This window comes from Galleria mellonella, unplaced genomic scaffold, assembly GCF_026898425.1.
Source record: "Galleria mellonella isolate WM207_F2 unplaced genomic scaffold, CSIRO_AGI_GalMel_v1 utg246, whole genome shotgun sequence".
NCBI lineage: Eukaryota > Metazoa > Arthropoda > Insecta > Lepidoptera > Pyralidae > Galleria > Galleria mellonella.
In genome coordinates, this window is record NW_026442050.1 from 775,502 (window position 1) to 801,639 (window position 26,138).

The following is a 26,138-nucleotide window of genomic DNA, read 5'->3' on the forward strand; positions in this document are numbered from 1 at the left end:
CTCACCTATCATCCCTTACTGATAACTCGCCAGCGTATACCGTTAGCGCAGGCGAGGATCGCCATTCCGTTATCGCTCATAAAAAAAAAACTTATAAATAAACAAGCTATAAACATTAGAACAAATGTATCTAACTTAATAACGTTTTTTTCTTGGTATTTTTATTAGTTAGCCTTTTCGTAGTGGTAATATCAAAATATTTTTTTATAAAAATGGTATGTACCAAAACATAAATAAATAAATAAACGTGCCACATTTTAAGTTTGACCTTAAAGAACTCAACTGTAAAACTCTCGCATAATTTGGTGTAATAGTTTTCATGTGATTTCGGAACAAACATAAAGACAAACAGATAGAGAGACAAAACTTTTAAAAATTATTGTTTTGGTTTCTCTTCTTAAAATCCCATACATTATTTTTTCTTAAACATCTGCCATGTACAGATATTGTATAGTTACAATTTGATTATAATAGAAAAAAGCAAGATGAGAGCCTTATGAACATAAGGCTGGAATATCTATTACTATTTTACAGTAAAATGTAATGATATTTTGTCGTAAAAAGATGTCAAAGAGGACGTAAAATTGACGTGATAGTTTTTTTTTTATTCATACAGAAAAAAACTGTTTCTTTTCTTTTCTATGAAATTTGGTTTCTTTACATTTCCTTACTATAAGGTACATCGAGATAATCTTGAGAGAGTACAAAAAAGATTTCTAAAATCAATTTCCTATAGGTATGGATTAAAAAGAAAGCTTAGAGACTATGAAAATAGATTAAAATATTTCAAAATATTATCTTTAACTAAAAGAAGAAAAATAAAAGATTTACTGTACCTATATAAGATTATAAACTCAATTGTGGATTGTCTCCAAGTTTTAGAATTAATTAATACGAATGGCCGAATTCGTCTTCAAATAGAAATCCTCTTTATAGAAATAATATTTCTTTAAATAACCCCATAGCCAATATGTGTAGATCATATAATGACGCTCATCAAAATGACCTTGACATATTTGGACTTGGTTATAATCAATATCGCTGACAATTGTATAAAATAATGTAATATTTAGAAATTTCTTTATTTTTTTTTTTTTGTTTTTTATTTAACTTTCTTTATGTTTATGTTTATTTTTATGTTTAATTTTTTTTTTTCACTAATAGTTGCAACCGAATGGCTTTGTTGCAGTCGCATTTATTATTGGATCACACTGTGTGCACGTGTTGTGGCAAGTTTACCTGATCAATACATTAATGTACTTGCATGTTATAATTGAAGTTTGTATTTGTAAACTTCTGTTATGTGCGCCTAATGAATAAAATAAAATAAATATAAATTTTATCATTCAATAATTCACATACATTGTATTAGCATTAATCAATTAAGACTTTTTAATTTTATATTTAAATACATCGGTTGATGAGTCTTTTATATATTTCAAAATTCAATTTCGAATTTAATTTAATTTCTGACAGGTTTCTGGTGAATTGAAACGTTGACAAGATAAAAACAGAGATCAGATCGCGCCATACTGACAAGCCAGCCAATTTTTTCAAGTGCGACTCTGACAGAAGTTTACACGAGTACTTTTAGTACGCTTGATTCGTCGCAACAATTGTCGATGAGCAAAACAATGGCCTACTAAATAAGCGCGCGTAACGTACAGTGCCGGGCGCACTGTGTTGCCAGATGCAATCATTTATTTTTAATAATAATAATAAACTCTTTATATAGCACAAAAGATACAAGCCACAAGGAGTATTTATACAGAATTTGCATATACAAAAGGCGGTCTTATCGCTAGAAGCAATCTCTTACAGACAACCTGGATTTTTACCTAAAAATCAATTTCTTTTTTCAAATTTATACGTTTTTTTTATTCACTTTTACCCAATCATAAACATGTGTCAGTTTTCACTACATTTTAGCATGTAACCACTACGTTCAAAACGAAAAAAAAACCGATGCAGTCTTCATCACCTTTAGTAGTATATTCTATTATAAAACTATATAATGTAATATGTAATTTGCTACTTATAACGCCAAAATAAAAAAAAATTGCATAAAAAAATAAATAAAAAAAATATTCTCCACACCCATGTTATTTTTCTCCGCCAATTTCATATTTCCAAAACTTTGCGTACACAAATAAATCTTATTCAAAAATACGTAAAAAATATCCAATCTGGCAACGCTGTATCACGCATTTTTTAATGAGATGCGCTCACCTGAAAGTGTTGCGGTGCGCCATGGTAGCGGCGCAGGCGCATCGTCCGGGGTGCGCGCGCGCAGTTCGCGATAGCCACTTCATTACTGCCCGCTACACTATGCCATGCAGCTAAACCAGCCACTTGCATGCCGTCACTGGCGTCGCTGTTCGTCGTTCGATACTACGTACCGCGAATTTCCTCCCATTGAGAAACTTAAGGACTCCTCGTTTCCTTCCGAGGTCTTCAGTTCCGATTTTATTGCATATCATGCGCACGCGATTAAAGATATGTACCTACCTGAATATATAAATCATACGTCCGTCATTGAATTTTGTTTAATGTATCATTATTTGGAAATTATGTTTTCCATTCCTATCGGAAATTTTATATTAATGACTAGCGGCCCGTCCCGGCTTCGCACGGGTTTATATTTTTACATTTTTAAAAGTGGCCATTAAGGCTGCACACGCGACGGAAGCTTAAAAATGGAGTAACTTCTCTCGTTTACCCAACATTTTCCTTCACTGCTCTGCTCCTATTGATCGTAGCGTGATGAAAAGTATACTTTAACCTGCCCAGGAGTATGAAGAATAATTGTACCAAGTTTTGTTAAAATCCGTCGAGTAGTTTTTGTTTCTATAACGAACATACAGACAGATAGACAAAAATTTTACTGATTGCATTTTTGGCATCAGTGTCGATCACTAATCACCGCCTGATAGTTATTTTGGAAATATATTTCATGTACAGAATTGACCTCTCTACAGATTTATTATAAGTATAGAAGATAAATCACTGCAATTGTCCAATTGATTGAGCTAATTGATCTAACATCATTCTCTGGTAGTAACCAGAGAGGTGATGATAGATGTGGACGAAGTGAAGATGATAGATGAGGATAAAGTGTCTAGCAGAGGGAGCTAGTTAAATAGACGACATCCTAAGTAGTCTGAAAGTGTGATAAAAAAAAGAAAGTAGAAAAAGTTTACTCCCGTGTTCCTAATTTATTTTACAATGAGTTACCGTTGAAGTTGCTGTTTTTTACATCTGAACCGTCGCCTATAGACATGAACAGTATCATGGATATAACAGAGTATCCCGTATCGTCAATAATACCCTTCATGCGTTGCCATTCCTAAGGTCTAAGATTTTATATCTCTGTACTCTGTAATTTCATTGCCACATAAAGGGGAAAGGCCAGTGATTGTTAACAGTTTTAGGGTTTGTAAACTATCTATGTAATGTATCTAAGTATATAAATTTTTTTTCAATAGATGATAATGAAATGGTAATCCCGCCCGCGCTATCGGTTTACGCCGGCGGGGCACCAGTGAGGGGTGATAGGTGAGGATGAAAGCAGGTTTGTTAGCCCGTCATGACGAATTACACTGGAAATGATCACGATAGGTTCCAGGGGGAACCGTGTGGAGGTCGACCTAATAGGGTGTATTGATAGTTATGGGAAAATTATACCCTTATATATACTAACAATCCCTTTCCCCCTAAAGTATATACATTAGAGCAATTAATTTTAAAAATATGAATAAATATATACAACGATTAAACTCTTCAATCCTATGGGAATAGACTATTATAAATGCAACCTCTGTACAAATGAGCTGTCATTTAGTATAAATACATTTAAACGTCTTTTATTATTGTGTGCAAATTGTTTTATGGTCCGAGGCACAACTGTGAGCTAAGTGCAACTATCTGTAAAGGTATGCCATTGTTAGATTTGCCATAAGTCTTATTTTTTTCGAGGATTGTAAGGATTTTTTGTTTTTCCAAACTCTTAATTAAGTGATATAACGTTTATTTGTATCTATAAAATGTGATAGAGAGCAAAGTGCTAACACTCAAAAAAATACAGAGTTCTTTAAGTATGGAAGCGTGCTTGCTCCAGAACAAGGAATTACATAGAAGGAATGATTAAAACTGTAAATCCTATGGTTATCTCCTTTCTTCTTATGCAAATATAATTAGTAAAAACAGGACGAAAGATACACCATTAGTTGTCATTTTTCTCAATTCATAGCAGACTAGTGTATAGAAAATGTTTGATATGTCAATTATTTGTCAATGACAAATTTTACATTACTAGATTATATATTCGACACAGTTTATGTAGAAAGTATACAAGCAGGTTGTATCTGAATTTGGTAGGATTATACACCCGTATAACATTTTCTATACACTAGCTTTCTATGAATTGACAATTTTACCACTCCTATGTAATTCCAGTGTAAGCCAGTCCAGCTGCAGTTTAAGTTCTTAGATTGCAGCTTTATATTTCTAGAAAGCTTTATACTTCTTTATATTTCTTTCTTTTTAATTTTACAAAGGATTCCTGTTTTTAGCACATTTTAGGAAATTAAAAACTTTTCCTTTAATTTTAATTGTAAAGGATAGACACTCTACTAATTTGTAATTAAATAATGACGTATTACTCAGGTGACAGAGTTGTAATTAGATTGAATGAAGTCAACGCACTTCGATGTACATAGATAGGTATACTGCGTTGCAAGTGTGCTAGTCAATTCTGTTTACATTATCTGTGATAGATAAATTCTAAATCTTATCTAATTTCTACACAAAATTCTATATCTAAATAATCTGTCTATTATTAATCTAACTTCTCCCAATTCTGAACAGAAAGTCCCTCCCATTTTCAGTATAAATTAAAATAAGCACATAAAATAATGAAATTATTGTTCTTTTTTTTTTTCTAATTACACTTTCCAAATCTTTATTTGTTTATTTTGTTTTCTTTTTTAACACTTTATTGGACAGTCGAATTTTAAATGATATAGTACAGAGTTCTTAAGTAAAGAATGAGTACAGTGGCAGACATATCCCTTAAAAGGGATTTTTTTTATAAACCTTGGAAATATGATAAAAATAGTGAATGAGGGGAGACAAAAAATAATAAAAACTTTTAAAAAATCAGACGAAAATAGGCGATATAGTTACAACACGAGCACAACACCGGACAACATGACACATCTAAAAGGATTCTATCTTTAATAGTGTTCTATAAAATGGAATTATAACCCCAATTGTGTTTTTTTATGGGTGAAAATAGTATGGTAACCCCACCTGCGCTAACGGGATACGCTGGCGGAGCACCAGAGAAGGGTGATTGATGAGAATGAAAACAGGCCAGTTAGCACATCATGATGAATTCATCAGGAATTAACCATGATAGTTTCCAGGGAGAACCGCGAGGAGCTCGACCTGGTTGGGTATTTTGCTAGCAATGGGATTCTCAGTCTCCATTACTAACAATCCCTTTCCCCCCACCCCGACTGTGTTATCGGTATACAACAGTGGGGTACCCGTGAGAGATTTCTTTTTTATAACATTACGAGTAAACGAGCATTTGGCTCATCTCCTCATAATCATCAATGCCTATGGGCACCCGTAACCTCAGAGAAATTGCAAGTGTACTGCCGGCCTTTTACAGAATGATTGATGAGGAAATCAGGTCAATTGGCTCATCGTAACGAATTCACTAGGAATTAATAACGATAATTGACACTCGTGTTTATTTTTACAAATTTATGACCACCATGGTTTCCACTGGAGACCGCGCGGTGATAGATCATTTATTTTAATGAGCGATAGTTGATATATATATATATATATATATATATATATATATATATATATATATATATATATATATATATATATATATATATATATATATATATATATATATATATATATATATATATATATATGTTAGGTTACCAGATCGGGAAAAAAGGTTCGTTTTAGGGACAGACTTGTCCTGTGAGCCTTACTTTTTCCGCGGGGGTGGGGGGGGGGGGGCGTATTACTGACCATCATATTCCGTCTGTCATATTTTTATATTTCTATTGTTCTTATGTTTTTAGAATTTTGTCATTATTAGTTTTTGTTTTCCTACCGATGAAGACGTGTTAAAAGAGAAATACAATATTTAAGCATTTTTATTATCAACCCGTTTCTCTTAATATATCTCATAATATATCTAAATGTGCATTGAAGTAAGTTTAAATAAATAAACAATACAATAAACAATGGTAATTTACTAGTAAAAATTGGTAAGAAGGCATTGTTAGCACAGAAGGCAAATGCCCTCATTACTAGCAATATACCCTAATAGACTATTAGGGTATATTGCTAACCCGGGGGGGGGGGGGGGAGGAATTGTTAGTAATATGAGCCATTGCTAGCAATATACCCTGTCAGGTCGTGGTACCACCTGGAAACCATGCTGAATTCTAGGTGTATTCATCACGACGGGCTAACTAACCTGCCTTTTCATTCTCACCTATTATCTCTCAGTGGTGCCCCGCCAGTGTATACCGTTAACGCAGGCGGGCTTACTATTCTATTATGAAAAAATAGACTGGCCCGGAGGGGTGTAGAAGGGATTGTTAGTAATGGAGTTCAGTAAGCCCATTCATCAACATCATACAAGCTGTTACTATCCACTGCTGAACATAAGGCTCTCCCTTGGATTAGATTTGCCAATAGCTGTCACGCTTCGCGGTAACGCCATTGTAACATCAAACTTCTCACAGTCCCCCTTGACACCTCACCAAACCATCACGCTTAATTCTGTAAAGTGAATAAATACGTCATGATCGGTCAACCTTCTTCGCCTTTCATCCTCACCTGTTTTCCCTCACTGGTGCTTCACCAGCGTATACTTTTAACACAAGCGAAACTACCATTCAACTATCGCTCATTAAAATAAATGATCTATCACCGCGCGGTCTCCAGTGGAAACCATGGTGGTCATAAATTTGTGTAAAAATAAACACGAGTGTCTCACAGGACAAGTCTGTCCCTAAAACGAACCTTTTTTCCCGATCTGGTAACCTATTTTTGAGTTTTATGTATATATATATATACATAAAACTCAAAAATAACGTTAGAGTGATAGATGTCACCATGGTACATACTCGGGAAGCAGTTGCGTCATTTATTTGAATTCCGTATCTGTGCTCTTTCACATGAATTAACCAACAAGCGAACAGTCAACGTATCTATTACTCTGTATGACTCTGTAACGCGTCGTAACAAACAAAACAATGTTATAAAACCGAAAGTCAAGCAAAATATATATTTTATTATTATTATTTTTATTATTATTTCCGTCGTTAACTGTCCATTGCTGAACATAAGCCTTTCTCATAAGGGGAATTTCACCAGTAGTTGTCACGCTTGGCAGGTAGGTTAGCAACCACAGTTAGGCTTTTAGAGACGTTTTGAAAGGGACGCTGCTGCCCATCCCTCGTCCTCAGTCGCCTCTTTACAACACCCATAGGAAAAGAAGGAGTGCCCTATTTTATACCGGAGTATACTATTTTATACACACAGCCATATACATTCTTTGAACTATAATTAATTATATATTAAAAACCGTGTTAAAGAAAAAAAACCGTCAGCAATCGTGAGAAAATCAGTTATTTTGAATCAAAAACTAAACTATTGAGCCTATTTTGATAAAATTTCTATGGAACCAATCTGTAAATATATCCTTTTACATGATTAAAGTATTTTTAAAATCGATTTAGAACTAACGGAAGGAAATGTTAGTAATGCGGACTACCAGTTCCATTGCTAGCAATATACCCTGTCAGGTCGACCTCCACGTGGTCCCATATGGAAACCACCGTGCTGAATTCCAACTGAATTCATCACGATGAGCTAATTGACCAGACTTTTCATTTTCACCTGTTATCCTTCACCGGTGCCACGTCGATGAAACCTCTATGCCTACTCTGTAATTTCATTCCCATACCTCATTTTTTTCAAACTTTGTACTTTTTTCAAACAGAAACAGCCATGTAAGCGGGTTACCCAATCGAACGACTATCGAAATTCTTTACTGATCAGTATCATTGAAAATGATTAAATTATTTTAAAAAATTGACAGACAATTGCGACGCTTCGGGAAGCTATGGTGATGCTTTGTTCATTTTGTTTATTTTGTTTATTTCTAATCAACTAACCATTGATATAAACTTCCGCCAAATAACACCTTAGAGATTGTTCCATAGGCACTTACTATGTGTATCGCGGTTTTAAGATATGCAGCAAACTGCGTGACTTGTTTGCATTTAGCAAAAAATATGTGATGGGTAGGCACTTACCTAATACATGGTAATACCTGAGTTACCTGGGCATAGAAACCTAGGTTGGTGGGTTTTAACATACTTGTACATATATATGTATTGTATATATATAATACTAACTTATCTTTCTATCTATATAAGATATCTATGCGAAGCCCGGGCGCATCACTCACTAGTCATAAATAAATTACACATAAAATTAGACATAAATACACACACAGCGCCATCTAGTCGCTAACTAATTAACTTTTCGCTAACTAAACAACTTGTAGATATTTAATTGTGATTTATTTAATTTTCTTAAGTGTATACTTAACACATTACTAATTTAATTTTAATAATATTTTTGGCCAATAAATTCATTTCATTTGTAAGTATAATAGGTATTAATGACCATATTATGCTGAGTGGAATCTGCGACCATCGGAACGTGAAGCAATGTATTAAACCGCTACACCGTTACACCACCGAGCTTGTCGTTGTATTTATAAACAAGAAAAGCTGCCCATTAGATATCCGTGATTATTATTTTAATTCAACCCACTTCAAAAAGAAGGAAATTCTGAAATCGGTTGTATTTTTTAAGTTTGTTACTTCATAACTCCGTCAGTAGTTAACCAATTTGTAAAATACAAAATACGTATAGATTGATCTCATATAAAATTTATAAAAATTCGTTTAGTTTTAAAACAAAATAACTGGTTTTGTCATAATTGAAGTTATTTTTTTTTTTTGTTGAATTTAATTTTATTATTGATTGTAATCTTTTTTTTTATACAACTTAGAATGGCCAACAAGCTGACGGCCCACCTGATGGAAAGTGGTAACCGTCGCCTATAGACATGAGCAGTACCATGGACATAACAGAGTATACTGTTTCGCCCATGATACCCCCCATACGTTGCCATTCCTGAGGACTTAGGTTTTATTCCTCCGTACCCAGTAAATTCACGCCATATTCCACCCTTCAAACCGAAACACAGCCATGCAAACACAACTGCTTCACGGTAGAAACACGAATGGGACAGAGGTACCCAAGCAATCGACTTTTGTACAAAGTTTCCCTCTGGTAATCTATTTATCTGACTTCAGAATAATGGATTTGTACAATTTATAATTGTAAAACTGTGGTAAGTGTAAAATATAAAATATCTAAAGACCACTCAGTAAAAACAAATATTAGAAATAAAATGGAACATAACATTGAAAGAGAATTTCTTAATCTATGGTACGGAAGTACGAAAATTCAGTATTGCCAAATTAGTTCTGTAAAAGCTTATCTAGCTTTATTTCTCTGCATTTAATTTATGGCTCCATATATGAACCCCATTTACATGCGTCAAAATGAGAAATTTCTCTAAAATAATAGAAAATGTTTTATTTACTTATTACTTAATAATTAATTTTGTTATGAAGGGTATGTAATGTAGTATGATTATATTTGAAACATGATATATGGGGGTGAAATTATAGGATACGGAGGCATGACACTAAGAAGTATTTCCTAAGAATGCATGAGAAGAACCATGATGCTGTTCATATCTATAAATGATGATGATCGCTTTCCATAAGGTACACTGTTTTTCTTTCTTTCTTATTCAAAGTTACGCAAAAACAAAAGTACAGAAGGATAACCAAAAATGGCTCAAAAGAATTAACTTCGAAATGAAAAACAATATCTTCATTTATATTAAGAAACATTTTCGTTTATTTTTGGTGTTTGTTTGTTTGTAAAAATATATTTTTTGTGATTTTTAGTGAACTTCAAAAAGGTATAAGTAATTATTTTATTTAATAGGTTAATCATATTGCAGTAATATTAATGTTATTTAATAATAATAACTACATATTTAGTGTAAATTTCTAATTTTTTAAACCACACCTTTTTCAATTTGGTTTAACTAGAAAACTTAATCTGAGTTAGCAACACTAAAACGAACACCACACACTTTTAAATTCAAAACAAAGTGGGGAAGCTGTCACTTCTGTAAACGAACGTAGTTCAAATTTTCAATTGAAAGTTTACCGAACTTATTACTGAACATATTATTTATACTAGGCAAATAATTTAAATATTTCTGTATGAAAATAAGAAGAAAGAGTTAATACAAAATAAAATTGTAATCACCAAGTAGAATTAGTAAGTAATTTCGAACGGTATCCATTGTGAAGTGAAAATCATGTCTGAGTTCCAGACTCCTGTAAGGAAAAATAAAAGTAATGATGACAAAATAACAATACCGCCATCGCCGTTTCTGAATCGACTAGGATATGGTACAGGTAACCAGAACTTTTAGTTTCCTTTGAAGCACAATTTTGCCTAATGTTTTATTAGCTATGTTTAGGTATTAATTTCGCTGTTGTTTTCACCAGGAGTATCGGTTATGCAGTTAGTAAGATCGCCTCGTGCAGGTCAAATCCGATCACCGTGGGCATTAAAAATGCTGAACAAACGCGTGAAACAGAACAAAGTGTACTCGGAGCGTCTTAAAGTCGAGGCAGAGCTGTTACAACGCATGTCCCATCCAAACATTGTCGGTTTCCGCGCATTCAGTAAGGCCAAAACCTTGTACTTGGGTATGGAGGCTTGTGATGTGTCTCTGGGCGATATGATTGAGAAACGTGTAGAAAATGGTGGAGATCCATTCACGCCAAAACAAATATTGAAGGTAACTTTAAGGCAATATATAATAACACTCACTTTATTCGTACGGATTAGGTTAAAATGTACTTATGTGTTAATCAAGTCGTTCTTTGTCTATATTATCTAATTTCACTCAAAGCCATTCAGCCGTTTATGGGTTATAAACATTTCTTTTAATGGTGTGTCATAGAATGTGCTGATTTAAACCACATTCACACACACAACACTTAAAATTACTTAGTAATTATTGAAATATGATTCTCCTCAGGAATGGCAATGCATGGAGGGTATCATGGGCGAAACAGTATACTCTGTTATGTCCATGGTACTGCTCATGTCTATAAGCGATGGTTACCACTTTCCATCAGGTGGGCCGTCAGCTTGTTTGCCATTCTAAGTTATATCAAGAAAAAAATTTTCTATTTCTATAATTATACACATTCATTTTTATTGCCATAATTAAAAAGAAAAGAAAGGAATAGTAAATTGTAACAATCTCTTTCTTTTCTTTATTAATCAAAAATTATTAAACTTTTATTTATGTTTTTAAATGAAAAAGACCACATGAAAATAATTCACATTAATCCTAACACTAGATAAACCATTAGTTTCTTTTCATAAAAACTCTAAATTCACAATAGAAAATTTAACCTAAAACTCATCTTGCAGACAATTTTTTTTTTTAATAATGACTTAAGAATAAGTCATTATTAAAAAAAAAATTGTCTGCCTGCTACCTAAATGTGGTAACAATTACAGGTCGCTTCGGACATTGCAAGTGCACTGGACTACTTGCACACCAAGATGCAGCTGCTACATGGTGATATGAAGTCATACAACATCCTGGTGAATGGAGATTTTGTTATTTGTAAGCTGTGTGACTTCGGCGTCACTTTGCCACTGGACGAAAATGGTGTGTTTGACAAGGAGAATGCTGGCAAGGCTGTTTATTTTGGTGAGTGTCTTATGTTTTTTTTTTATAGTACTGCTGCTATATCCATGCTACCTGAATGGCTTAGTATAGTAACATATTTAACACTGCTGGCCGGTAATGAGTTTACTCATCATTTCATATCCAAATGTTGCTGACCAGTGACGAGTTAATGAGAAAGAACAAAAAAAGTCATTGCACTAGCGTGTAGGTATGTCCTTTTACCATGACAGGCAACACCATTTGGACTACAACGGTTCATGACTAAACAATTACTTTGTAATTCAATTTTTATTACAATTTAAGTTTAATTCCAAAGATTTCAACCATGATTCCTGGTCAGCGATGTGTTAATACTTTTATTATTAGCATTCACTGGTATATTGTTCATTGTTTACTCTATCCTTGGGATATTATAAATAATTGTTACACTATTGCATCAATCACCTGGTCCACGAGGTATGAAAACCTGTTTTATGAGGAAGAAAGTGGCAACTGAGGGCACAATTCTGAACACCCAAACCCTAATCACCCTGAACACTCTTCTCATACAACTAAACTTTTTTTTTTCTATGCCATTCGCAAACAATAATGTGTCATATAATAATCCAATATACAGAATGTGCAAATTGTACAATGACATTGATTGTAAATCGGATCGAACATTTCTGATAGAATATGTCAATCATATTCTATCAGAAATGTTCATCATATCGAAGCATTTTACATACATTGATAACCTAATAGTTTTTAAGCATAGTTTTGTAGTTTTGTTTTTGATTCTTGTTTTGTATGTAGTTTTTATCATTAATTCTTTTTTGTATTTAAAATCAACGTATACTGTTTGGTCTCTGTGAATGTTGAGTACAACTATAATTGGACTGCAAACTTATAATGCTATTGTTGTATTCTATTGTTAAAAGTTTTGTTTGTAATCTGTTGTTGTACCACAAAAATAAATTAATTAATAAATAATCCAATTCAGAATGGTTCATTTTTTAAATTGGTTCGCCATCACTGCACAAATGAAGTTGTCATAGGAATGAAACAATAATAACAATGCTTTAATATTTAAAATATATATTTATAAGTTTTATTTTTTATAAAAAAGGGAAACTTCATATTCTAATACTAATTACTATCATCTTCATCATCATCATCATCTTACTAGCGGTTAACTGTCCACTGCTGAACATAAGCATCCTTCATAAAGGAGGTAACCAGTAGTTGCTACACTTGGAAGGCAAGTTGGCAACCACAGTTAGGATTTGGTGATGTTTTAAAAGGGACACTGCTGCTGATCCCTTGACCATTAAATTCCCTTAGTCGACTCTTATAACAACCATGGGAAAGGAAGGGATGATCCATTCTATCCCAGAACCACATGTAGTAATTGTTATACTACCAGGGGGAAGGGATTGTTAGTAATGGAGACTGAGAATCCCATTACTAGCAATATATCCAACCAGGTCGGCCTCGCGGTTCCCTCTGGAAACTATCATGGTTAATTCCTAATGAATTCATCATGATGGGCTAATTGGCCTGTTTTCATTCTCATCTATTACCCCTCACTGGTGCTCCGCCAGCGTGTCCCGTTAGCGCAGGCGGAGATTAGCATACCATTTTCACCCATCAAAAAAAAAATTTGCTATACTACCATCTGCAATAAATATTTCAATATAATTAAAAATTATAAAAGTTATTATATTTTATTAATATTACAGGCACAGAAGCATGGAGCGCTCCAGAAGTGATCAACGGTGGGGAGATATCAAACAAAACTGACATTTGGCCATTTGGTCTGACGCTGTGGGAGATGATGTCACTGATGCCACCACATTCCCAAATAGATGATGATACACTCGACGAGAGTGTGATAGACCTGGATGACAGCACAGCTAGTATGGAGGTTGATTTCTTCTCTGAGAAATATGGTCAGTTTCAAACTATATTATTATTTACTATATCTGTCTTTGCCAACACAATCATACTCAAATCAACACGATCATAATCAAAGTAGATTGCTTGGGTACCTCTGTCCCATTCGTGTTTTTACCGTGAAGCAGTTGTGTTTGCATTGCTGTGTTTCGGTTTGAAGGGTGGGATATAGTGTGAATGTACTGGGTACAGTGGAATAACATCTGAGTCCTCAGGAATGGCAACGCATAGGGGGGTATCATGGGCGTAACAGTATACTCTGTTATGTCCATGGTACTGCTCGTGTCTATAGGCGACGGTTACCACTTTCCATCAGGTGGACAGTCAGCTTGTTTGCCATTCTAAGTTGTATATAAAAAAAAATTATAAGTAAAACATTGAAGAATTTCGTATTTCGAAATTTTCGAAATTTTGGATCCACCTATTAATAAATTTAAAACTGTTATTAGGAACTACTTATTGAACAAAGACACACTAAACGATTATTTGAATGACAGATGTGCATGGTGTCAGTCGATCCTGCGCTGATGCTTTTTAGAATTGAGTTTCTTGTAGGTTCTTTTAAGCGGGTAACAATATTTCAAACTTTGCAGTAGATACATTAAAATGACGATTTAAAAGTGCTTGTGAATAAGCCTATTTGAATACAGATAAATTTGAATTTACACAACATCCTAGAAATGGTATTGTAGTCACCACATACAGTATCTTTTTATGTACAATTGTTATATTCCAGGCACCCGCCCCCTGGTGCCGGCCGACATCTCTGAGAAAGTGTACTCCGATCCTCTGGCGCTGTTCTGCTGCTGCACTGAGTCGCTGCCGTCGCTGCGGCCGTCAGCAGCCACCCTCGCTACCGCCGCTGCAGACATGCTCTCACAACACCTCGTGTTATAGTCTCTGTATCTTTTTACGCAATTTAGAACGACAACCAATAGGACAATCTGTAGAACATCACAAAATACACTGTGACGCCCACGATAACCTTCATGCATTCCTATTTCTAAGGACTAAAGTATCAGTATACTGTGTGATTTCACTGCCGAAACAGACATGCAAGCACAGCTGATTGGCAGAAACATTAGTTGACACAGACGTATCTATGTAGAACGCTTATGCATTGTCTTGAAATAACTAGGTGCAATAAATTTACATAGTCATTGTGGGCGAAAGAACTGTAAATTGGTATGAAAATTTTGAATATTTTGCATATTTTGTATTTGGATTAAAAAAATAAAATAATATATAAAAAAAAGCAAAAAGAAGTAAGAGTACAAACAAAATATGACAATTATTTCAAGTCAAAAAAGGACTTTTTAACATATAAAAAAAAAAAGAAATTAAAAGGCTGCACCAGCACCACTGTTTTACCCTATTGAGGAGATGCAATGTTTTAAAGCTCCATCTGCTTTGAAAATATTCAAAGCTTACTAATAACTTTAGAAGGATTTGTTTTATTTTATAATAAAACATTGTATAATTTAAAACAACTATAATAATATAATTAACATAAATAAAAAATCAACAAAATACTGTACCTTATACATCTAGTACATACATATTCAACCTCATTTTATTTAATATACAACATACATTGACACTTGACGTCTTCATATCCTCGCTCATACACTTGTAAAACAAAATTTCATCTTGTTAATTTAAGTTTAACAATTATTAATTATAAAAAAAAAATATGTCAATAGAAGATAAAATGGACTGGGAGAAGTAAAAGGAAATACAGTGTTAAAATTTAAATAAGTTGCCATTTTTTGCTATCTGCAATATCAGTTGCCATTTCATATCTGCAATGAGTGTATCAATCGGATGATTTGAATAAAATCATTTTAGATAAGCTGTAAACGAATTATTGAAAAGATAAAGGAATAGTCCCTGCTCTTTCATACATATCTCGTCATAGTCGTAGAATACTGACGGATCTTTATATGTAATATTCGTCAGATCCGTCGGTATTCTACGACTATGACGATTTGTTTTTGTGTTATCGCACACAAAAAAACGAGACAGTGTGTACTGCGTCTCGTTCTTATTTATTCATGTGGATTCTCGTATTTGGTATGCATTCGTTACACTTGTCTACCAGCTGGGAGAGGGTAAATCGTTTGTAGTCTAATAAAAATACAATAGTTGTGTACTTATTTGTAAGTAATTACTAGTTATGTACCCTTCGGTATGGATCTACATTGTTACCGCGAAAAGGTTGTATGAAAAATATATTTTTAATAGTCTATACTAACCCTTAGAGCATAAACAATTGATAAATACTTATTTAATTAAAAAAAAAAAAAATAAGGTGTGGAACATGGCAGTATAAAATGTAGCAATGTTATTTAAGAAGCCAGGTATCTGACAATATGTAAAACGCAAAAATATCAAAATATATCTATATGTAAAACGCAAATATAATAACGACCGGTTTAACTTGTGTGTAATTTAACCGAGAAAGCTACAGCTCGCGTCACAGCCGCTCAAGACTATGGGTCTTGAAATGGTCCTGAAACTAGTCGAGCTTTCTCAACTAAATTACACGTAAGCTAAACCGGTTGTTAAAATTATATTTAGATATAATAAAATAAAGTTGTATTGGATGATTTCATGTGGACATAAACCATACAGCCTGTCATTTGATTACGATATTGCTTTTTTTTTTAAATGTATTTGACAGAGAAGCTATGAAATGGAGATTGCAGGTTTAATACTGATTTGGACTTGATATCACTTACCGTATGTCTTCTATCTCATATCTCCAGACCCAAGAGCAGTGTTAGAATATTCTTAGTTAATACAGCAATTATAAAAAACTGTCTTCCATTGCGTTTATTAATAGGCGGCGACATTGATACGACAAAATATAATTTTTAAGGTCGAAATTGCTGCCATTGTTTTTATTTACAATCTCCATTTTTAAGCTTCATATATCGTCACAGTCGTAGAATACTGACGGATCTTTATATGTAATATAGGTTAGATCCGTCAGTATTCTACGACTATGACGATAGTTTAAGTACTTTAGTATTGTACTAAACAGACAATCTTTTTACTTCATTGAACATAAATACAATGTTTAGAAATGTTGTGAATTAGTAAAAATTTTAACATTGTAAATACTTAAATGAACTTATAAATAAATATAATAATTAGAATATGAAACAAAATGTTCGATTAATAAACCAATCGACAGTACAAAAGCAAACGATCAAAGTACATTGCGACTAGCTTAAAACAATAATGTATTATGCTTTAGCCTATTCACTATACAGCACCGATAATGAACTTAGATTATAAAATTATAGTATTGAGAACAGTAGTGGCATGTAGGCGAAGTGGATATAATATAAAACAAAGGGGAGAAAGGGATTGTTAGTAATGGACGCTGAGAATCCCATTGCTAGCAATATATCCAACCAGGTCGAGCTCCTCGCGGTTCCCCCTGGAAACTATCATGGTTAATTCCTGACGAATTCATCATGATGGCCTGTTTTCATTCTCATCTATCACCCTTCACTGGTGCTCCGCCAGTGTATACCGTTAGCGCAGGCGGGGTTACCATACCACTTTCACCCAACAAAAATAAAAACAAAAACTAGCTGTAATATTTAACTGGTATCTTTGATCCTTGTTGCTGAGGATGGTCAGATTTCCACCAAAGATAATTTCCAGCAAACACTACTCTCAATAAATCATTCTTCAACAGCGATTGTATTAAAATCTATCCTGGATGGATCGATATTGGGAGTTAACGTCGAAAATAAGGCATTTTGCACCGAGAGATGGCCGGGAGTTATACTCTCACCTCCAGACCACTACCGCGTTTATTAGTAACACTACAGCTATGGTTAGTCACGTGAGGTATTATGCGTAAGGCGAGTGATTAACGACCAGTTACTGAAATGACGTCTCTTTTATTTACTACCAAGATTGGAATAAATACAGATTCATGCATGGTCCATAAAATAAAAAAAATAATCCAATTTCAAATTTTAAAACTAAATCCGAATGATGTAGGAGAAACAAAAACTAAACTATATTTTTGTGGGGGAAGGGATTGTTAGCAATGGAGTTTGACAGCCCCATGCAATATGCCCCTATCAAGTCAACCTCCACGTGGTTCCCCCTGGAAACCATCGTGAACAATTCTCGTTGAATTCGTCACGATGGGCTAACTGACCTGCTTTATCCTCATCTATCATCCTTCACTGGTGCCCCGCCGGTGTATACCGATAACACCGGTGGGGTTACTATTTCATTCATTCGTTTCACCAATAAAAAAAATAAAAAAAACTATTTTTGTATACCCTCGTCGGATTGGGCATTTTTATATTCTGTTATCACAGTAACCTGTATTTTTTATAAATATTAAATTTGGTTCATAGAAAATATTGGAAAATATTCATTTCAGAGACTGGTGGGTAAAGCTAATAGACGTATGGCTAGCAATAGTACATACAATTGTACATAATACACAAAATAGTTGTAGTTTTCTGTAGGTATATCACCCGTGAGATTTCTAAGCTTTACAATTACCGAGTATGTACTTAATCCATGAGATTTTTTATAATATTTAACAATAAATTTGAGATTACAACATGAGTTAAAATTTAAGATTCTCACTCCTATTGTACCGTTTTAGTTAAGTAAATAAAATAATTACAAATTGATACATGAAGTCTTTTTTTTTTGCAAAATAAATATTTTGATTTGATCAGATGGGAGTTTAGTCAAGTGGTAAGGTAAAAAACGTGGTAAGAACAACTCGAATTTTGTAGTTGACATAAAGTTGTTTTTAGTCAAGTATTTTCTACGTAAGTATTAAACTTTAATTTCGAAATAAATACATGGTAATATTATCATTTAGTTAAAAAAAATTTTTACAATTGTACCAAACATACTGTGAAAAATATTATATTATTTAAAAAATGGACATGTTTGTTTGAATTCAATAAAAAAATATTTGATACAAAGTTTTCTATTAATTTATACATTGCTAAATAAATAAATAATAATGCAAAAGTGTGTTTTTATTGAATTCGATTTTGTTTTTATATTAAATATAATAACATGGGTAGTTTAATAAATAATTCATTTACAATTTGAAATAAATAGGTTTTGTTTAAAAACTAAAAAAAAAAATAGAATACTAAACGCATAGTTGTAATACATAGAGTTACTGGAGCGTTCTACAGTAAATTATAATATTTTACAAGATTAAAATCGGGTGGTCTACCACGAAATGAAATTCCGAATTTTCGGGTTCAATTTCGTGTTTTTGTTCGTACCGAAATCGACCCAGTAAATGAAGCTTAACATTTTGTTCATAAATCCTATCCTAATAGTCCAGAGGAACGTTATTTTAACATTTTTAATAATTTTAAACGGTACGTTGGAATTTTAGCATCAAATTTCTATTTTGTTCGTCCTCAAAATTTGGAAAAATATATCATGTTAGGTCCTCTGTTTTCCCAGACTATCTCGTAAAGGACTTGACGTAAAAATATACGATTATTACATAATCTGAGGGCCCACCATGAAATGTTTTCCGAAATTTCGGATCCGAACGAAACACTAATGTCAAAATTACATAATACTGTTTAAAAATATGAAATTATTATTCCTTGGCACTTTTATTGGTAGGATTTGTGACGAACGAAATGTTAAGCTCCATTTACTGGCCCGATTTAGGTGTGAACAAAAACACGAAATTGAAATCGAAACATCGGAATTTTAATTTCATGGTAGGCCCCCCAGTTATCTACGACCCTATACACTGCGGGCGCTCGGTGTAGTCGGCTTTAAAACGAAATGTGAGCGAGTCAATGTTCGGATTACCGTATGAGTGGCGAGGGCTGCGGTCGCCAGGAGCGGTCTCTAGTCGGCTTTAAAACGAAATGTGAGCGAGTCAACGTTCGGATTACCGTTTGAGTGGTGAGGGCTGCGGTCGCTAGGAGCGGTCTCTAGTCGGCTTTAAAACGAAATGTGAGCGAGTCAACGTTCGGATTACCGTTCGAGTGACGCACAACGGCCCAAATGAGAGGCTAAGTGCGGAAAACAGTCTTTCTTACATTATTACCGTTTGAGTGGTGAGGGCTGCGGTCGCTAGGAGCGGTCTCTAGTCGGCTTTAAAACGAAATGTGAGCGAGTCAATGTTCGGATTACCGTATGAGTGGTGAGGGCTGCGGTCGCTAGGAGCGGTCTCTAGTCGGCTTTAAAACGAAATGTGAGCGAGTCAATGTTCGGATTACCGTTCGAGTGACGCACAACGGCCCAAATGAGAGGCTAAGTGCGGAAAACAGAGTCTTTCTTACATTATTACCGTTAGAGTGGTGAGGGCTGCGGTCGCTAGGAGCGGTCGGCGGCGGCGGCGGCGGCGGCGGCGGCGGCGGCGGCGGCGGCGTGGTGCCGCTCGAGGTAGGCGACGACGTCGCGGCGGCGCTGGAGGCGCGCGGCGGCGAGCGGCGTGCGGCCCGCCGCGTCGCGCGCCGCCAGCGCGGCCGCGCCGCCCGCCGCCGCCAGCGCGCGCACGCACGCCAGCTGCCCGAACATCGCCGCGCCGTGCAGCGCCGACTCACCGTTCTGACCGCCGGGAGTACATCGACACATTCTCACTTTTTATACATTTATATGTACGTGTATATGTATGTATATGTGTGTGTATATATGTATATAACTTTTATATATTTTTAATTTGCAAAAGATGCTTTTTAATTATATAAGGCACTATTATATTTACTTGTACAACAATTAATCCATTACCTTAAGGTTGTCTTGAAAAGATTACTCTCAGCAATAAGACCGCCTTACTGTACTTATACAATTGCATCGTTGTGTATGTAAATTGTCTTGTTTATTTCCTATATTGTATAATGCAAATAAAGTATACTCATTCATACTCATTCATTTATATAACATTTTATGTATACTCACAGGTAGTATGCCCAAGTTGGGATTATACTTGAGCAATTCAACCACGACCGCGGCGTGGCCCTTGTGCGCCGCCTTGAACAGCGGCGTCGCGCCGTCCTGCAACGTACGAATACGCTCTCACTAAAGTTTCATTACAGTATATCATTGCATTTGTTTCAATTCATGAATATTGATATCATGTTAATGATTGTACAGAGCATTGTACATTTATATCTATTTATATGTATATGTACTAAATTATGATATAAATCGTGTACCAAATTTAATTCGTTCAGTAGTTTTTGCGTAAAAAAGTAACAAATATCCGTCTAAGTTTTGTTTACATGCGCGCGCGCCACGTGGTCGTGGCCGCACTGCGCCGCGCGGTGTGTACAGTGTGTACAGTGTGTACTGTGTGTACGCGGTGTAGCTACCTGTCGCACGTGGTCGACGGCGGCGCCGGCGGCCAGCAGCGTGCGCGCCACGTGGTCGTGGCCGCACTGCGCCGCGCGGTGTGTACAGTGTGTACTGTGTGTACGCGGTGTAGCTACCTGTCGCACGTGGTCGACGGCGGCGCCGGCGGCCAGCAGCGTGCGCGCCACGTGGTCGTGGCCGCACTGCGCCGCGCGGTGTGTACAGTGTGTACAGTGTGTACTGTGTGTACGCGGTGTAGCTACCTGTCGCACGTGGTCGACGGCGGCGCCGGCGGCCAGCAGCGTGCGCGCCACGTGGTCGTGGCCGCACTGCGCCGCGCGGTGTGTACAGTGTGTACAGTGTGTACTGTGTGTACGCGGTGTAGCTACCTGTCGCACGTGGTCGACGGCGGCGCCGGCGGCCAGCAGCGTGCGCGCCACGTGGTCGTGGCCGCACTGCGCCGCGCGGTGTGTACAGTGTGTACAGTGTGTACTGTGTGTACGCGGTGTAGCTACCTGTCGCACGTGGTCGACGGCGGCGCCGGCGGCCAGCAGCGTGCGCGCCACGTGGTCGTGGCCGCACTGCGCCGCGCGGTGTGTACAGTGTGTACAGTGTGTACTGTGTGTACGCGGTGTAGCTACCTGTCGCACGTGGTCGACGGCGGCGCCGGCGGCCAGCAGCGTGCGCGCCACGTGGTCGTGGCCGCACTGCGCCGCGCGGTGTGTACAGTGTGTACAGTGTGTACTGTGTGTACGCGGTGTAGCTACCTGTCGCACGTGGTCGACGGCGGCGCCGGCGGCCAGCAGCGTGCGCGCCACGTGGTCGTGGCCGCACTGCGCCGCGCGGTGTGTACAGTGTGTACAGTGTGTACTGTGTGTACGCGGTGTAGCTACCTGTCGCACGTGGTCGACGGCGGCGCCGGCGGCCAGCAGCGTGCGCGCCACGTGGTCGTGGCCGCACTGCGCCGCGCGGTGTGTACAGTGTGTACAGTGTGTACTGTGTGTACGCGGTGTAGCTACCTGTCGCACGTGGTCGACGGCGGCGCCGGCGGCCAGCAGCGTGCGCGCCACGTGGTCGTGGCCGCACTGCGCCGCGCGGTGTGTACAGTGTGTACAGTGTGTACTGTGTGTACGCGGTGTAGCTACCTGTCGCACGTGGTCGACGGCGGCGCCGGCGGCCAGCAGCGTGCGCGCCACGTGGTCGTGGCCGCACTGCGCCGCGCGGTGTGTACAGTGTGTACAGTGTGTACTGTGTGTACGCGGTGTAGCTACCTGTCGCACGTGGTCGACGGCGGCGCCGGCGGCCAGCAGCGTGCGCGCCACGTGGTCGTGGCCGCACTGCGCCGCGCGGTGTGTACAGTGTGTACAGTGTGTACTGTGTGTACGCGGTGTAGCTACCTGTCGCACGTGGTCGACGGCGGCGCCGGCGGCCAGCAGCGTGCGCGCCACGTGGTCGTGGCCGCACTGCGCCGCGCGGTGTGTACAGTGTGTACAGTGTGTACTGTGTGTACGCGGTGTAGCTACCTGTCGCACGTGGTCGACGGCGGCGCCGGCGGCCAGCAGCGTGCGCGCCACGTGGTCGTGGCCGCACTGCGCCGCGCGGTGTGTACAGTGTGTACTGTGTGTACGCGGTGTAGCTACCTGTCGCACGTGGTCGACGGCGGCGCCGGCGGCCAGCAGCGTGCGCGCCACGTGGTCGTGGCCGCACTGCGCCGCGCGGTGTGTACAGTGTGTACAGTGTGTACTGTGTGTACGCGGTGTAGCTACCTGTCGCACGTGGTCGACGGCGGCGCCGGCGGCCAGCAGCGTGCGCGCCACGTGGTCGTGGCCGCACTGCGCCGCGCGGTGTGTACAGTGTGTACTGTGTGTACGCGGTGTAGCTACCTGTCGCACGTGGTCGACGGCGGCGCCGGCGGCCAGCAGCGTGCGCGCCACGTGGTCGTGGCCGCACTGCGCCGCGCGGTGTGTACAGTGTGTACAGTGTGTACTGTGTGTACGCGGTGTAGCTACCTGTCGCACGTGGTCGACGGCGGCGCCGGCGGCCAGCAGCGTGCGCGCCACGTGGTCGTGGCCGCACTGCGCCGCGCGGTGTGTACAGTGTGTACAGTGTGTACTGTGTGTACGCGGTGTAGCTACCTGTCGCACGTGGTCGACGGCGGCGCCGGCGGCCAGCAGCGTGCGCGCCACGTGGTCGTGGCCGCACTGCGCCGCGCGGTGTGTACAGTGTGTACAGTGTGTACTGTGTGTACGCGGTGTAGCTACCTGTCGCACGTGGTCGACGGCGGCGCCGGCGGCCAGCAGCGTGCGCGCCACGTGGTCGTGGCCGCACTGCGCCGCGCGGTGTGTACAGTGTGTACTGTGTGTACGCGGTGTAGCTACCTGTCGCACGTGGTCGACGGCGGCGCCGGCGGCCAGCAGCGTGCGCGCCACGTGGTCGTGGCCGCACTGCGCCGCGCGGTGTGTACAGTGTGTACAGTGTGTACTGTGTGTACGCGGTGTAGCTACCTGTCGCACGTGGTCGACGGCGGCGCCGGCGGCCAGCAGCGTGCGCGCCACGTGGTCGTGGCCGCACTGCGCCGCGCGGTGTGTACAGTGTGTACAGTGTGTACTGTGTGTACGCGGTGTAGCTACCTGTCGCACGTGGTCGACGGCGGCGCCGGCGGCCAGCAGCGTGCGCGCCACGTGGTCGTGGCCGCACTGCGCCGCGATCCACAGCGGCGTCGCGCGGTCCGCCCGCGCCGCGTCCACGCGAGCTCCGCACCGCACCAGAAGCTCGCAGACGGTCGCGTGCCCGTTCTGCGCCGCGATAAACAGCGGCGTCGCGCCGTCCTGCGACCGACATACATCACTGGTACGTCACTACAGACGCAGCCCGATCCAAGTGAACTCGAAATAATGATAATTAAGCAAGACATACCCGTTTAACATCTAACTAGTCTGGCCAGAAATATTGTTACATAAAAACTTTTTTCAACTGCTTAATTATTTTGAATTTGGAACACGTTTATTATTTTAAAAACTTTCAATTTCGCACCATCGATACCATACCATACCATTGGTATCAGCCGTATATTTGTATATCGTACTATCAACAGATACAACAACACTTCCTCTGTCGAAGACCAGAGAAGATCGGGGCGGCCGCGTGCTGTTAGAACTACAAAGGCCGATAATGCTGTTAAAACCAAAATTTATCGAAACCCCTTTAGGAAGCAAAAAGTCTTATCGCGAGAAATGAAGATTCTCGCTAGGACTCTGTTGCATATTATAAATCAAGACCTGAAGCTCGGTACTTATCGTCGATATACAAGACATGTCCTAAATCAATCTTTACAAATAAAGAGAGTGGATCGATCAAAACGCCTCCTATCGCGATACGCAGATGAAAGGCACAGAAATATCCACTTTACCGATGAAAGACTTTTCACGATTGAAGAACCCTACAATAAGCAAAATGATAAATTGTACGCTTACAGTTCTAAAGAAGCTACTCAAGAAGTTGGAAAGGTATAACGTGATCATCATCCTGTGTCAGTGATGGTTTGGTGGAGCGTGTCTTATCAAGGAGTCACATAACTACAATTTTGTGAAAAAGGAGTGAAAACTTCAGCCAAAGTGTATCAAGATACAGTCTTGGATCGTGTTCTGAAACCTCTCCGCAATATACTTTTTAAAAATATACCGTGGACTTTTCAGCAGAACTCTGCACCTGGTCACAAGGCACGAACTACCCAAGCCTGGCTTGAAACCAATGTTCCGGACTTTATAAGAGCTGAAGACTGGCCCTCATCTAACCCAGACCTCAACCCTTTAGACTTCAAATTATGGTTAGTTTTACAGGACATGGCCTGCTCTAAAAGACACGGCAACATTGAATCTATTATACGGAAATATTAAAAAATCTTTGGAGCAACTAATGACGAAATTTGGCAGAATTGATAACAATTACGTACAATCAAAAACTAAAAACTAATAATGTTTTAATTTGCATTATATAAAAATAAATCTGGGTGGTCACCATGAAATGAAATTCCGAAATTTCGGGCTAAATTTCGTGTTTTTGTTCGTACCGAAATCGGCCCAGTAAATGAAGCTTAATATTTCGTTTATTATAAATCCTATCCTAATAGTCCAGAGGAACGATATTTAAACATTTTTAATAATTTTAAACGGCATGTATTATGTAATTTTAACATCAAATTTCTGTTTCGTTCGTCCCCGAAATTTCGGAAAATATTTCATGGTAGGCCCTCAGAGAACAAATACAACGTACCTTCATACAGGAATTGACATTGGCCCCTCTCTGTATGAGCTCCTCAGCGACCGACAGGTGCCCACACTGGCACGCTACGAACAGTGGTGTCCCGCCGTCCTGAAGTTATAATACAGAATCATATATTAACAAAGCAATAAATAGATGTGCTTTCTGAATTATATAAAAACTGAATATCTCTTACAGTAAATTAAATGGTATATTCTGGGGGGAAAGGATTGTTAGTAATCCGGACTACCAGTGCCATTGCTAGCAGTATACCCTGTCAGGACGACCTCAATGTGGTTCCCTCTGGAAATCATCGTGCTAATCTCCAGATATATTCATCACGATGGGCTAACTGACCAATCTTTTCATTCTCACCTATCATCCTATCATCCTCTCACTGGTGCCCCGTCATCGTATACCGTTAGCGCAGGTGGGGCTACCATTCCATTATCATCCGTTTAAAAAAAAAATAGTTTCTGTTATGTTTATGATGCTGCTCATATCTATAGGCGACGGTCACCACTTTCCATCAGGTGGGCCGTCAGCTTGTTTGCCATACTAAGTTGTATAAAAAAAAAACATTTAAAAACTAAACTAATGAGTCGACTTTGATAAAATTTCTACGGGACTAATCTGTAAGTATATCTTTTTAGACAAAAAAATCCAGATCCGTTTACAAATGACGGAG

At 38.6% G+C, this 26,138-nt stretch overlaps 3 protein-coding genes across 3 annotated transcripts in view; 1 reads left to right on the plus strand and 2 right to left on the minus strand.

Annotated features, from left to right (window-relative positions):
* LOC113510008 (uncharacterized) overlaps nucleotides 1-2,718 on the minus strand; it is a 30,627-nt gene extending 27,909 nt beyond the window's left edge. Inside the window, exon 1 of the mRNA XM_052894890.1 lies at nucleotides 2,230-2,718. Within this exon, the coding sequence (XP_052750850.1) occupies nucleotides 2,230-2,312 (83 nt within the window). The 5' untranslated portion in view covers nucleotides 2,313-2,718. The remainder of the gene's footprint in view (nucleotides 1-2,229) is intronic.
* A 7,577-nt stretch (nucleotides 2,719-10,295) lies between these two features.
* On the plus strand, nucleotides 10,296-16,192 carry LOC113517556 (lymphokine-activated killer T-cell-originated protein kinase). Its single transcript, XM_026902261.3, has 5 exons — nucleotides 10,296-10,625; nucleotides 10,719-11,014; nucleotides 11,749-11,944; nucleotides 13,645-13,854; nucleotides 14,595-16,192. Exons 1-5 carry the CDS (start codon nucleotides 10,526-10,528, stop codon nucleotides 14,753-14,755), a joined length of 963 nt encoding a protein of 320 aa, XP_026758062.2. The 5' UTR covers nucleotides 10,296-10,525; the 3' UTR covers nucleotides 14,756-16,192.
* Nucleotides 15,331-26,138, minus strand: part of LOC113517325 (ankyrin repeat domain-containing protein 29) — a 64,895-nt gene continuing 54,087 nt past the window's right edge. The window contains exons 5-8 of the mRNA XM_052894894.1: nucleotides 25,463-25,561; nucleotides 23,821-24,018; nucleotides 20,798-20,893; nucleotides 15,331-20,446 (exon numbers count right to left, since the gene is read on the minus strand). Of these exons, the coding sequence (XP_052750854.1) occupies nucleotides 20,213-20,446; nucleotides 20,798-20,893; nucleotides 23,821-24,018; nucleotides 25,463-25,561 (627 nt within the window). The 3' untranslated portion in view covers nucleotides 15,331-20,212. The remainder of the gene's footprint in view (nucleotides 20,447-20,797; nucleotides 20,894-23,820; nucleotides 24,019-25,462; nucleotides 25,562-26,138) is intronic.

What these genes read in the sequence shown, in the direction of transcription:
- LOC113517556 (XM_026902261.3), top strand. Translation starts at nt 10,526, where the DNA reads ATGTCTGAGTTCCAGACTCCTGTAAGGAAAAATAAAAGTAATGATGAC. An exon ending in TGGCAAGGCTGTTTATTTTG is followed by an intron (nt 11,945 to 13,644) that starts GTGAGTGTCTTA and finishes TTAATATTACAG; the next exon opens with GCACAGAAGCATGGAGCGCT. An exon ending in TTTCTTCTCTGAGAAATATG is followed by an intron (nt 13,855 to 14,594) that starts GTCAGTTTCAAA and finishes GTTATATTCCAG; the next exon opens with GCACCCGCCCCCTGGTGCCG.